Source organism: Chelonia mydas, chromosome 9 (assembly GCF_015237465.2).
Source record: "Chelonia mydas isolate rCheMyd1 chromosome 9, rCheMyd1.pri.v2, whole genome shotgun sequence".
NCBI lineage: Eukaryota > Metazoa > Chordata > Testudines > Cheloniidae > Chelonia > Chelonia mydas.
The window spans coordinates 8945163-8959363 of NC_057855.1; the positions used below are offsets into that span (position 1 = coordinate 8945163).

General features: G+C 47.3%; 1 protein-coding gene and 1 long non-coding RNA gene across 2 annotated transcripts in view; one reads left to right on the forward strand and one right to left on the reverse strand.

Annotated features, from left to right (window-relative positions):
• The window catches only part of LOC122461745, a 76935-nt gene that overhangs the window by 59152 nt on the left and 3582 nt on the right, over nucleotides 1-14201 (reverse strand). The window lies entirely within an intron of this gene.
• AHSG (alpha 2-HS glycoprotein) lies at nucleotides 122-10155 on the forward strand. Its single transcript, XM_007068626.3, has 7 exons — nucleotides 122-431; nucleotides 1930-2040; nucleotides 4683-4767; nucleotides 5307-5470; nucleotides 5764-5874; nucleotides 8443-8517; nucleotides 9654-10155. The coding sequence occupies exons 1-7, from the start codon at nucleotides 213-215 to the stop codon at nucleotides 9951-9953; spliced, it is 1065 nt and encodes a 354-aa protein (XP_007068688.1). The 5' UTR covers nucleotides 122-212; the 3' UTR covers nucleotides 9954-10155.

Here is a 14201-nt window from a genome sequence, read left to right on the forward strand (position 1 = left end):
GCAAGTTTCATGTTCTAACATATTTACTTTTCTTTTTTCATTGTTTGCAGTAGCTTCTTGGAACTGGGACAAATATTAATCCTGCGCTTATGCAAATTTTTGTTGTGGTATATTATATAAACGAGACTCTCCTCTAGCTTCTTCTATCTTGCCATTAGAACATTGTTCCTAGCTCTGTTATACTGAAAGGGAGCAGCTTTGCTCATTGTGCCATGAAGGTGTTAGTAATTTTACTGTTGCTTGTTCCGCTCCTAAGCTGCAGAGCTGTAGCCCTGGATCCCTTTCATCCCCTGGATCCACGGGTCATTGACTGTGATGACCCAGAGTCTGAAGAAGCAGCTGCCATAGCTCTGAACTACATCAATGCCCATCATCCTCATGGATACAAGTACGCACTGAACATCATTGAGAAGATCAAAGTGTTGCCCAGGGTAAGTGCCACATTAAAAAAAGGAAAAAAGGTTGTCTGGGAAGTTGAATGCTTCGGACACAAAAGGCTTAGAAATGGTTGATGAGGTAAATATAGGTGAGGTCCTCAGCTGGTGTAAATCGGCCTGGCCTCATTGATATCAATGGAGCTACACTGATTTACACCAGATGAGAATCGGGCCCATTATCTTTCGGATGAAATGTGTCTTTTTAAAAAGAGAGACAGGTGTTGAGCAATATTAATATAGTAATATGAGGGGCCCAATTTACAAATGTGATCTCCTTGTTAGGGCAGATTGGCCTTTAGACACATAAAATCCTCATTTATCTGCCTACCAGTGAATCTGGGTCCCCACATTGTGAGGATTAACCTTGTGAGGTATGTAAATGTTGTTTGGTTAAATTTATTCCTAGTGTAGCTCCACTGACATTAATGGTGTTACACCAGGTCTGAATTTGGCCCAGTATCCTCCTTGTGCAGACGGGGAAACTGAGAATAAGCAGTTGTGGCCTGAATTTTCATTTATGTGACGGGCCTTTTACATCACTGTAGCAGTGTCCACCCGGGACGTTACTGTGCAGCAATCTGGTGCTCTGTATCTTCACACCCTGGCTTTATACACACAATAATTCACTGGGCCGGCAGGGCCTAATTCTCCTCTCACTCATTCTCGTTTTACACCAGTATAACCCCATGGGCTGTAGGGGAATTACTCTTGGTTTACACTTGAATAAGTGAGAAAAGAATCAGGCCCCAGGTATGACCCCCAGTGCCACAGATGGAGTCAGTTGGCAGAGCCAAGCTTAGAACTCAGGAATATCTGAGGCCTAGTTTTGTGCTCAGGTGACTAATGCTGTAGCTGAAAAGATATAAGTGTAGCTGAAACAGATCCCGCAGTCCTAAGGCAATGGGGGTATCTGAGCCAATGCTCAGCAGCTGCAATTCAGCATCTCTCCATTGAAGTTAAAGGAACTGGCTCAATATTCACCGGCTGATGACATGTTCTTTTGCCTGAGTGAGGCCAGCAGGATTGAGCCTGTCCTGGCATGCAGTTTGTCTGGTACCTTGCCTAACACTATGGAATTACTCAGCTGTAGTTTTTGTGCCAGCAAAGCTGCATGTCACTTTTAAAGGACTGTCGGACAGTAGGAAACTAAATGACTCAGGAGAACTGGGTTTGGTTTCTGGTTTCTTCTCCTTACAACCCACTATATTCAGATTGGTCACTTTAGATACGTGGGGCCAATTTCTGAGCTGGTGCAAATCAGTATGGCTCCACTGATGTCTATGAACCTATGTTGATTTACACCAGCTAAAGATCTGGCCCGACTTTCTTATAGAGTTCAACACTACGGGGCAGTACCTGATCTCAGCTACCCTAGTGAAAACCTAGAATTATTCAACTGAAATCAGCAACAGGGACTAGAATTTAGCTCAATGGGAGAAATCTGGTGATGTTTATGGAAGTAATTAGTGAAAATAATTTCTTTTCCTTCCAGAGGCCTTCTGGAGAGATATTTGAGCTTGAACTTGACTTATTAGAGACTGTATGCCACATCGTGAACCCCCTGCCCGCTGAAAATTGTACCGTAAGGCCACGGACAGATCATGTAAGTGTCTGAAATTATCATTAGCTCTGTGGATAAATGTGAATTGTATGTGTTGATTATAGCAGGGCAAGACAAGCTTTCACTGGGGATTTCTCTTTTTACAGGGCAAAAGTATCCTCTGAGATCACCTTTGTAAAGCTCATATTGTAAAGTTCAAAGCTGATATTCTGCTCTCCTTACATGCATAGATAATAATAATATTTGGCATTTTACTTTTCTCTAATGGCTTCCATTCAAGAAGATGGATGCACTTCTCAAATACTAATTAGTTAAACCTTCCAATACCTTTGTGAAACAGATTAATATTATCCTCATTTTACAGGTAGGGGAAACTGAGGCACAAAGAGATTAAAGTGACTTGCTGAACAACCCACAATAACTCAGTGGCAGAGCCAGGAACAGAAGTCAGCTCTTCTGCCCTACAGAGCTGCCCTCCTTCCTCCAAACAAAGGAAAAAATCAATGGCAAATCCACACACATCAGAGAAAAAAACACAGCTGATTCACAAATTTGACCATTACCATGCATATCCGACAGGAGGACAGTGCCCTAAGTGAGCTAGTGCAAAATTAGAGCCTTAAGAAAGACATTTACATATATCCACACCATGACACTGATAGAGAGTGAGGGAAAGCTGGCTTTCTTACTGCATGAATGGGCAGACCTCTAGTTTACTTCCCAAAGTCAGCAGCAAAAGCAGTTGATGTCCTTGTAGCGCACTGTAACCGTCCAGGGAGCCCATTCTGTGTATCTTTTGTTAAGTTCCTCACGTAAAGTAGCAACGTGGATGTTCTGGCTCAGGCTTTCAAGTCCACCCGACCCCCTAGGTTTCATGGCCCAAGCTGCAGACTGAGCCGGAACATCCACACTGCTATTTTTAGTGCGCCAGCTTAAACCCTGCTAGCATGAGTCTGTCTAGCCAGGCTGGGAGGCTTGCTCCCAGCTACAGTATAGAGATACCCTAAGAAAACACACAGTGGCCCTATCCACCTATGGTTAAAACTGTGAACTCAACCAAAATGTTTCTAGCGCCCTTCCCCTGAAGGGCTCCCCCCTCCATGTTATAACTGTGGAAGAGTCTAGGGGTGTGGAAGGAGGTGGAGAATAGATGGCTAAACTATAACATAGTTCTCTGGAAAGGATCTCTGTTTGCACAGGTCAGGGAGTTGGTGCTGCTGTTGTTTCTGGAATGGTTTCAACCACAGCCTGTTGCAACACTGGTGGGGAACCATGAAGGATTGCAATGCAAACATCACTTAAAAGCGTGGTGCCCTTTCTTTCTCCCAGTCATTCAAATATGAGCAGTCAACCCCTTCATGCTGAGGCTACCTTCTCACCCTCCCTCACCCCCTTATAGTTCCCCCCCTTGCCCCTGATTATCTCCTGGATTTCCATCTGGTCTTGTTATGCCACCTTTCAACAGGAGGGAAGGCACTAGAGTAATTTTGATAAAATACCGATCCAACCTGGGTGAAACTTTCCACATATGGCCTGTGCACATTCTAAGGCTTGCATGCACTCAGGATTCAGCCATCAGTAAAACCCTAGTTGTAGACAAGGGAAACTGTGATTTGCACCAGTTGAGCTCACCTTCACGTGATACTAAGGTAAGCTTCACCAGTGCAAACCACAGCTTTCCTTGGCTGCACCTGGGGCTTGTACTGGTGCAGGTACACCAGTGGCTGGCCACCCACGGTGGAATCAGAGTAAATCCCAAGTACAGACAAGGTTAAAGTCCTTAAGTAAGGCTCAATTGAATCTTAAGTGACCCTCTGCATAGGGGTAAATTTCACCTCTTATGACCATTGGGCCCAAATTAAAAACCTTTCTGAGCCAAAACACTCATACAAGTCAATGGGAGTTCTGCCTGAGCAAGGGTTGAGTGGAAAACAGAGCCAGAATTTCGCTTGCTGTTTCTAGTGATGGGCCCAAGCAATACAGTTCAGGGCTGGGTCTGAATCCACAGTCAGCACATTCCGTTGCCACCATGCCATTGACCAGAAGAGGGTTATGTGACTGTTAGTGGCGGCTCTGCAGGAAGCCTTTGTTTACAAATAAGTGTGTTGAAATTAGAAAAGGAGGACTAGTGGCACCTTAGAGACTAACCAATTTATCTGAGCATTAGCTTTCGTGAGCTACAGCTCACTTCATCAAATGCATCCAGTGGAAAAAATGCATCCGATGAAGTGAGCTGTAGCTCACGAAAGCTTATGCTCAAATAAATTGGTTAGTCTCTAAGGTGCCACTAGTCCTCCTTTTCTTTTTGTGAATACAGACTAACACGGCTGCTACTCTGAAACCTGTGTTGAAGTTGTTTGCTTTCTTGGACCATTTTTATTCGAGAAAGACTTGAACTAAATTCCTGGTCCTGGAGACCTCTTAACTACCAAGAATTTTGACATCTGGATTTGGATCCAAATTTTGCAGCTCAGGGTCTACCTCTGCCTTTTATAAACCATACACCCTGGGAATGGTTTAGCAGTCACTCAAGCAATCAGACTGGGTTTGCCAGGAAAACACTATGCCAAGCCTCATTCCCCTGCACTCACTAATAAAATATCTGTCCCCTTCTAATCCTGTTTCCTTTCTGAGAAGTTGTTAACGTATGTAAATGACGTAACCCTTTGCTTTTGTACCTCCAGGTTGTTGAAGGCGACTGTGAGGTTAAATTGCTCAAGTTGGAGGGAACCTTTTCTGTATTATCTATCAAATGTCTCTCAACTCCAGGTAAAGTCTTTGTTGTTTGTCAGGGTTGGGGTTGGTGATGAGGAAACAGGAATATTATCATCATAAACTCTGGGGGTATTTATGGTTCTCTAGTCCTCCTGCTTCTAAAGTGTTGCAAAGTGAGGTGTATAAGCATTCTGAGATTGAAGAACATGCCAATTAATGGGCTTCCCAAGACTGGCTATCTTAGAAGTCCTTTTTTTCCCTGACATAAGTCCACTAGCAAGGAAGGATGGCCCAGTGGTTGGGGCACTGCCTTAGGCTGTGAAAGACCCACATTCAAGTCCTTGTTCTCCTGTGATCTTCCTGTGTGACCTCGGGCAAGTCACTAACCCTCTCTGCATCTCAGTTCCACAACTGTACAATGGGGCTGTAGCTCACGAAAGCTCATGCTCAAATAAACTGGTTAGTCTCTAAGGTGCCACAAGTACTCCTTTTCTTTTTAAAAATAATACTGTATCCCACAGACCAGATCTACAACCCATTCAAATATAACCTGTAATCTTGTCAAAATATAACCTGTCTTGTTTCATCTACAGACTCAGTTGAAGATATTACTCAAATCTGCCCCGACTGTCCAGTATTAGCACTTTTAAATGACACTCAGGTGATAAATGCAGTTGACCTTGCACTCACTGAGTATAACGGAAGACCAGATGGTGCCTACGTTAAACTCCTTGAAATTGGACGAGCTCAAATTCAGGTAATTGTTGAAACTCTGATCCTTTGCTATATTACAAAACAGAACATCCCTCCTGGGTTATTATGCAACACTCATTTGCTTGTGTTTGCAAACAAGTTTGGCTTGCGCTAAACATGGTGTTATTTTCCCAAGAGTTCTGTGACATCTAGCCATGTGATTCCCACAGACTTCAGAGGGAGACGCAGAGCTAAAACCTACATGGACCTCTTAGAAAATTCACCCCTTTATATTTCCTTGGCAGTTCTGTAGTTTCATGCTACAAAGACAATTAAATAGTATTAATGTTTTATCAGCATTTCCCGGACATTGTCTCTGTCGAGTTTGCCGTTGTTGTCACGAACTGCTCAGCCAAAGATGCCCAGGATCATGTGGATGACTGTCAGCTGCTGCCTATGGATCTAGCTGTAAGTATGCTGAGACTTTAGTCCTGATCAATCCAACTCAGAGGTTGAGATGAGCCAGCTTATATTGGACCTGATTCTGTACAGGATTAGACCCTACATGGAGATAGGGTGCAAAGGGCGTATCCAGTGGTGAGCTGGAGCTGGTTCGCACCGGTTCGCTAGAACGGGTTGTAAAATTTAGAAGCGCTTTTGGAACCGCTTGTTCCGCGAGGGAGAACTGGTTCTAAAAGGGCTTCTAAATTTAACCGGCCAAAAGCGGCGCCTTAGATGCCGACTCCACGGGTGCTCCAGCCCTGGAGCACCCAAGGAGAAAATTTGGTGGGTGCAGAGCACCCACCGGCAGCTCCCCACCCGGCCCCTGGCCCCAGCTCACCTCCGCTCTGCCTCCTCCCCTGAAGGCGCCGCCCCGCTCTGCTTCTCCACCCCCCCAGGCTTCCCGCGAATCAGCTGTTTGCGCGGGAAGCCGGGGCGGGCTGAGAAGCAGGCCACGGCTTCCCGCTCAGGCCCAGGGAGGCGGAGGGGAGCTGGGGCAGGGGGGGCGCGAGGAGGACTGCCCACGTCGCAGCAGGTAACCCGTGGGGGGGGGAACGCAGGGGGCTCCCCGCCCCAGCTCACCTCCGCCACCCTCGGCTTGAGTGTGAAGCCACGGCTTGCTTCTCAGCCCTCCCCGGCTTCCCACCGAACAGCTGATTCGCGGGAGGCAGGGGGGCGCAGATAAGCAGAGCGGGGCAGTGGGTTCAGGGGAGGAGGCGGAGGTGAGGTGAGGTGAGCTGGGTGCATGGCACGGAGCGGCCGGTGGGTGCTCTGCACCCACCAATTTTCCCCGTGGGTGCTCCAGCCCCGGAGCACCCAGGGAGTCGGCGCCTAAGGCGCCACTTTTGATGTGATCAGTGGGGGAGCGGCCGCTCCTCCTGCTCCCCCCCAGCTACGCTCCCCTGCCCCTACGAGCCAGAGGGACCTGCTGGATGCTTCCTGGGAACTGCCCCAGGTAAGCACCGCCGGGACTCCCCACCTCGCCCCCCAGCAGGTCCCTCTGGCTCTTAGGGGTGGGGTGGACACCCACTACGGTGGCCCACAAGACCCTCCTGCCCAGTTCTTGCGGCAGTCAGGGGACAGGGGAGAGTGGTGGATGGGGCAGGGATCCTGGGGGCGGGGGCGTCAAGGAACGTGGGGGGGTTGGATGGGGCAGGAGTCCCGGGGGGCGGGAGTGGGCAACGACCCCCTCGTGGGGTGAGGAGGGAACCCGTTGTTAAGATTTTGGCAGCTCATCACTGGGCATATCCTGTCCGTGATTTCCAAGACCACGTCAAATCTTTATCTCCCTTTATCATACAGGAGTTATACTTTGATGCACTCTAGTGGAGACATTTTAAAAGGGTGAGGCCAGGGGAATCATTCACACGGAACGTTTTATTGAACGTTTATAGAGACCCAGCCCTGTTGTGCTCAGGCACTGTACAAACACACAACAAAAGAACAGTCCCTACCACAGGTGCCGACTCCGGGGTGCTTCGGGGCTGGAGCACCCACGGGAAAAAAACAGTGGGTGCTCAGCACCCCCCCCCAGCCACCCGCCGATCAGCTGCTTGGCGGTGGCTGGGAGGCACTGAAAGGGGAAGGAGGGAGCGGGGGGGGGGGGGAAAGGAAGGGGCACAGCAAGGGCAGGACGCACTCGTGGGAGGGGGAGGAGCACGGGAGGGAAGAGGCGGAGCGAGGCTGGGGCCTTGCAGGAAGGGGCGGCGTGGGGGCAGGGCCTCGGGGCAGGGCGGGGGTGGAGCACCCACCTGGAAAGAAGAAAGTCGGCACCTGTGGTCCCTACCCTGAAGTGCTTCAGACTAAGTGTTGTTAGTGCACTTTATTTTGATATCTAAGCTCCCTAGCACCTTAGGATCAAATACTGTGTGTACTCAGCTCTTCATCTTTCTCATCTGTATCAATTAACTGCAGTTTTACAGTGTGGATCTTTTAACTGGCTGTCCATGCAACCTTCCTTGCATGCACACACGGACAGCTGGGCACCGCACTGGAAGAGTGCTAACAGGGTGTTAACACATACTCACTGAGGCCTGGTCTACACTGGAGGGTGGAGAGGCGACCTAAGTCGGTCTAAGTTATGCAACTTCAGCTACGAAAATAGCGTAGCTGAAGTGGACGTACTTAGAGCTACTCACCGCTGTGTCTTCACTGCGATAGGTCGACTGCTGACGCTCCCCCGTTGACTCCACCTACGCTTCTCACTCCAGTGGAGTACCAGAGTCGACGGGAGAGCGCTCGGCGGTCGATTTATCGCGTCTTCACTTGACGCAATAAATCGACCACCGCTGGATAGATCGCTCTGGAGGTAAGTGTAGACATGCCCTGATTGTACATTTAAAGACAATTATGCCATTCACTTCGATCGGAGCAGGACCGGCCTCAAAAGTAAGCATTTTACAGCTTAAATATGTAAACAATGTTTAGGTGTTAGGGGTTTTTTGCAGACTGTACTATCCCTTAGGTATTGTAATGCAAGTATCTTCCACTTTCTAACTATGGATTCTTTAACTAATTGTCTTCTAATTTTGACAGCAATTTGGCTTCTGCAATGCAGCAGTTTTAACCAAAAACAACATCACAGTGTCCTGCACAATTTATGAACATCAGGTACCAACTCTAACTACATTCTTTATTTTCAGACTATTTCCACAATCTTAAAACTATTTGGAGCACCTGTCCAGGAGCGAGCTCTTCCTCCATTGATTGCACTAGTTTCTAGGTGCAACAGCAGGGGTTAACTTTAATCTATTAAGCTTAGTCTGAGTTCCTTCCCAGCTGCCTTAAGGTGTTCTGTGCTGGAAATTGAGCCACATTTGTCACCTGACATCAAACATAGTTTCACCTTGGTCCCCTTCACTGTGATTGAATATGGTTATAATTGTGCGCAAACTGGACCAACCTGTGCTCAAGGTCCATTGTTAAAAAGCATGATCAGTCCCTCATTCTAACAGGTGTCTATCATACTCTCTGAATTAGCTGTTAAATACTCTTTGGTCCTGTCCATACCAGTGGACAAATTGTGTTCAACTAGAGTTGAGGGGTGACTAGCAGTAAACCATATTTGACATTAAAAGGGCCATGAGATTGACACTTCTACTTGGAACCATCTCAGGAGATGAGATCAGCTGGGATGCTTTTGCTAACAGTCCCTAGATTTGGTTGAATAAAATCTATATTAGATATTTTCTTAAATTTTACCATCACTGCTACCACAGGTGCAGCTTCACTGATAGTAATAGCGAGAGTGCCCATGTAGACTGGGGCTCAAGCGTCTGCTTGTGTTTTAGCCACATTGTTGCTCTGAGCAGGGTTAGATGACATGGCGGTCAAAATGCTGGTCTCTGGCCTCGTATCCCCATCATTGATGCCAGCAGTAGAGCTGTACCAGTGGTAGCAATGGCAGATGTTTTATGGGGAGGGGAGGGGAGGGGAGGGGGGGAAGTAACGTGCAGGTTAGGGCAGCATCTAGATCTGAGTATTTCACTGACTTCATAGGAATTGCTCAGGATTTATTCTGGTGCAACTGCAAGTAGACCCCACAGAGCTACTGATTATTAAAGAAAGTGCAATACCAGGTCCCGTCTTTGCGTTCGAATCTGGAGTCAACCTTTTCCAAAGTTCAGGGATGTTTTGGATCTGGGGCTTTGCTTCTGGGTTCATCTCTAGTCAAAACCATAGTACCCATATATGATAAACTCCAAGGCACAGAGCACACAAACAGGACAGATGGGTTTCTTTTCCAGCCTGGAGTGACCCACCATCAGCTGATTCACAATCACTTGGGAGGACAGCTTCCCACCCTGGTACAAGGCTTCACGCATCATGATCTCAGGCATTTCTACCATGGCTCAGTCGATGATACATCAGAGTCCAGCTCTGCAGAAGCTTCTGTTAGTCCACAACCAGCAATTCCTGTGGTCAAAAGAGCAGTTGGGGCTGTTCTTGATCCAATCGTCCCTCCTTCCCCTGTAGGTTCAGGTCCTACACACCCTCTGTGTCCCGGGAGGATACGACATTTCCAAGTGTATGATAAGGTACATTAGCCAGCTGATAAAGGGTTAGCTGGTGGCATAACCCACTTGCAGAACACACTGCCAAGTATAAGTGTCTGAGTGCGCTCAAATCCCTGAGCTCCAATGGGTTTCAACCCGATATATGAAAGTGATTGAAAGCTCACAATAATCTGCTCTGAAAAGTAGGTGACCACATACTGTGGCTGCTGTAAAACCCATAACTTCAGGATACGAAAACCAAACAAAGGTGTTTTACAAATAAAACTTTAAACATGAATGCCTTTTTGCCTTCTTTCTATCCATATTTATTATCTGCATCGCCTCTCTTAATTGCTCAGTAACCTGCTTCGGGGGGCGATGAGTCATATATTGGGCTTGATTTTCAAAGGCGCTGAGCACCTGCAGCTCCAATTGACTTCAGTGGGATATGTGGGTGCTCAGCGCGTCTGAAAATCAGGCCAATACAGCTCTGAATCCACAAGCAGAAAAGACTCTGGGGAAAATGGGAAGTGTGGTCTTCTGCTTTCCCTCCCATCCTTTGTCTGTTTTCGTTCACAGGTTCTTTGAGGCATGTGCCTGCCTTTAATATTTGTTTAAAGCACCTAAATCATTTTTGGGCATGACATCATGAGTGATGACATCCGTGTTCATTTACAAAGACAAAGAGATGGACTATGTAGCCGAATGCACATAATGTAACAATAAGATGGCCAGGCTTCCTCCTGTTCCCTAGTTAAATAAATAAAAATGCAAGGCCTTGAGTCTCTTAAACACACCTGACATTTGCTGCAGGCTGCTCTGCCGTAGTGCCACATGCTGGCAGCATCTGCAGTTCAGGAACAGGCACACCTGATGGCGCTCGCTCCCCTGACAGGAGATTATGATGCGCTGTGTCTGTGCAGGTATGCGAGGGGATATCTATTTAAAGTAAATGCTATCTGCATGCAGCCCCATGTGACCGTAACAGGATCGTGCTTGCCATTTACTGTTGTGTTAATAGACAAGGTCTCTCTCCGCCTCTCTCGCATATATAAGGGCTAAATTATACCCTGCCTAATGCAGTGACGATGATCAGAGAAAATGGCCAGTGTGCCATTTTCTGTAGGAATCCTGCCAACCAGGCCAGGGTTCCAGAGGCCTGGGGGGGAACGTGCAGGGTACACACTGGTGCCTCTCAGAAGAGGAGCGGCACTGGCTGCAGCATACATGCTAACCAGCTGGACGTGCTGCCAAATCTGCAGACCACATGTCTATTCCATTCTATACTTTGCTCAGAGTCATTGCCTTAGTAGCTGAGCACCTTCTAGTAGTGCATTAAGCAACACAGCTAACACCTGTCCTTGGTGACATGGTGCACTAGTGAGTGCACCAGATAACCATATCTCCTGCTATTTCCTTCCAAGAGATTCTGCCCTGCTGGTTTTTGGGGGTGGGGGGATTCCATATGCCTTCGTCACACCCACTCATTTCTTGCACATCAGTACAACACAGTGCAGGCCCTATCTAGATTGTTACTGTTTTATTTGCATTCACATAACCTCAGCACCAGGACTATATTATTGTATTTTTACATTCTGGATTTCCCTTCACTAAACTCCAATGAGGAGTCCTGAGTAGGGTGACCAGATAGCAACTGTGAAAAAACGGGACAGGGAGGGAGGGGTAATAGGAGCCTATACAAGAAGAAGTCCCCAAAAACGGGACTGTCCCTATAAAAACGGGACATCTGGTCACCGTAGTCCTGAGCATAGTGCAGCATGTATTACCCTACCGAGGGCACATATGATGCTCCCTGTGCTCGGGAAAAGCTTCCCTTCCTTAGCAGGACTGAGCACGTGTTTGTAGCTGGAATCTCTGCAGGTCCCTATGCAATCATATGGTAGCAGGAATCATTTTCTTACTGCATTTTCTTAGTAGCACAACAAGGGCACAAAGGAGATTTGCTGCTTCCAGGCTCTGAACTGCTCCCCTCCTCCTCCTGACGTACACACTCACTCTCCTTCCTATCAGTAAAATGGAAGAATCAGAAAATGGTTTGTGTTGATCTAATGCAGCAACTAATAACCACAACTTCTCTCCCATCTCCTTGACATCTGCCCCCTTTGTAAACCACTGGCTTTAAACACTGTTATTCTCTCCCTCTTCAGCATATAGTCCTGAGTGTATGCACCCCAACTGCTTCTAGCTGATGCCCTTGTGCTTAGCATCATGTTATGGTGATGAGTGATCTAGAAACGACAATTAACAAATCAACCAAAAATTTTTCCCTTTCTTTGAGTAACAGAGCGAACAGCTGTGTCAGATCTGCATCATTAACTCACTGCACTTTTCACTAGTTTCAATTGCCAGGCTGCTTTGTTACTGCCTGGGTATTCTGTGTGAATTCCAGCAGGAGGTGCTGAGCTTTGCTATGTCTGTGTTTCTGTTGGTGCGCTAAGATCAGCTACTTAACAGTAAGGAAAAAGCTGTTTATACCCAGTTAAGTTTATACCTAGCTAAGTTCATTGAGGATAGGTCCATAATGGCTATTAGCCAGGATGGGCAAGGATGCAAAACCATGTTCTGAAGTGTTCCTAGCCTCTGTTTGCCAGAAGTTGGGAATGGGTGACAGGGGATGGATCACTTGATGATAACCTGTTCTGTTCATTCCCTCTGAACCACCTGGCATTGGCCACTGTTGGAAGACAGGATACTGGACTAGACGGACCTTTGGTCTGACCCAGTATGGCCGTTCTGATGTTCTGTTGGGAGGGAATGAGAACAGAGCCAAGAATGTAACAATTCCCCACCATAAGAGCCAAGAGCACAGCCAGCACTAATTGGCAACCCTGTTGACAGTGTCAGCAGAGAGGCCAAGAAATTCATGGAAACAGAGAGTGAATTATCACCCTTTGCCCATGAGGGAGGACTGTCCAGGGCAGGGTGGAAGCAAGATGGCAGGAGGCAGCGTAAGGGAGTTTGCAACGCTGCTGCTGCCTTTGCTTGCCGGGACCGTTTCTCTGGCACTTTTCACCTGCACTAAAATCATTTTTAAAACATGTTACCATTTTTGTCTTTCCCCTTTCATAGCACCCTTCCTTCCCAGGATCTTACAAACATAAGGCTGGCCACACTGGGTCAGATCCATGGTCCATCTAACCCTCTCCAACAGTGCAGCAATGTAAGCGCTAACCACAGTCGACTCCTCGGTCATTTCAAACCAGTTTTGCTTTGGAAGGAATTTCTGTGACCTTCTTCTGTTTGTATTTTGAAACTCACCTGAGAGCTAATAAGTAACTAGTGAGCAACTTCTGAGGCTGATGGATAAACCTCAAAAATCAGTAACGGGGGATACGAGCCCGTAAGTTTTTATATGAGTGTTATTGCAAAGCCAGGGCGTTGATCCATGCTGACACTTAAAACTAAAGTAGTGCCATTGCAACAGCAATCTACCTGATCCCCTGGCTTGTCGTCTTATAAACACCACAAAGCTGTGATATTCCTTTTGCATCCTGCAGCCTAAACTGGGATAGGCTGTGTCAGTGCCTGGTCAGAGGGGAGAGAGGTAGTGGTCTTTCCTGGGAGCCAGTCTGCTGATGGTGTTAGGGGGGCAATCATGCTGTCGTTGAACACCAAACCTGGTGTCAGGAGCTGCCACTGCTATTTGGCCTCTGGGCCAAATTTAGTGGGGACATAAATGGTGGTGGTAAATTGGTCAGAAAATGAGTGAAAGTGCAAAAGTCATGTTTGTTGCACCAAGACGGCATTAAATGAGCATGTAACACAAGTGTAATTTTCACAGGCACCAAGGGGGTGTGTTAGCAGGATGCCACTGCCTAAAGACTGTAAGATAAAGCAACCCCTCCCTCTAGTTTATCCTATGCTCTCCTATTAGTTGATTTTTCTGCTAGCTCCACCCCAGCAGTCCCTGGGCATGGAAGTTTACATTCATCAATGCCAGTTAGACAGTTTACTATGTACACCCTGTTTCTGGCCAGCTCACACCTGATGTGTAATTTATAGCCGTATCAGCACTGGGTTTGGCCCATGGTTAACAGAAATCTCGCTGTGTTTTTATTAGTATAGGGGTTATCTGGTGTCCTGCTAATAGGCACCTGCCTCCACCTCAGCACCACAATGAGACAATTCCAGGTTCCTGTTCACATGTGGGGAGCGGAGAGGAGGAAATGGGAGCAGTCTCCACCATCAGCAGTAATGTGGAGGGGCGGGGAACTTGTGCTGATTGTCAGGGGTAGGTACGGCATGTTTGCAGGACGAATTGCCTGGGGTGGTCACAGG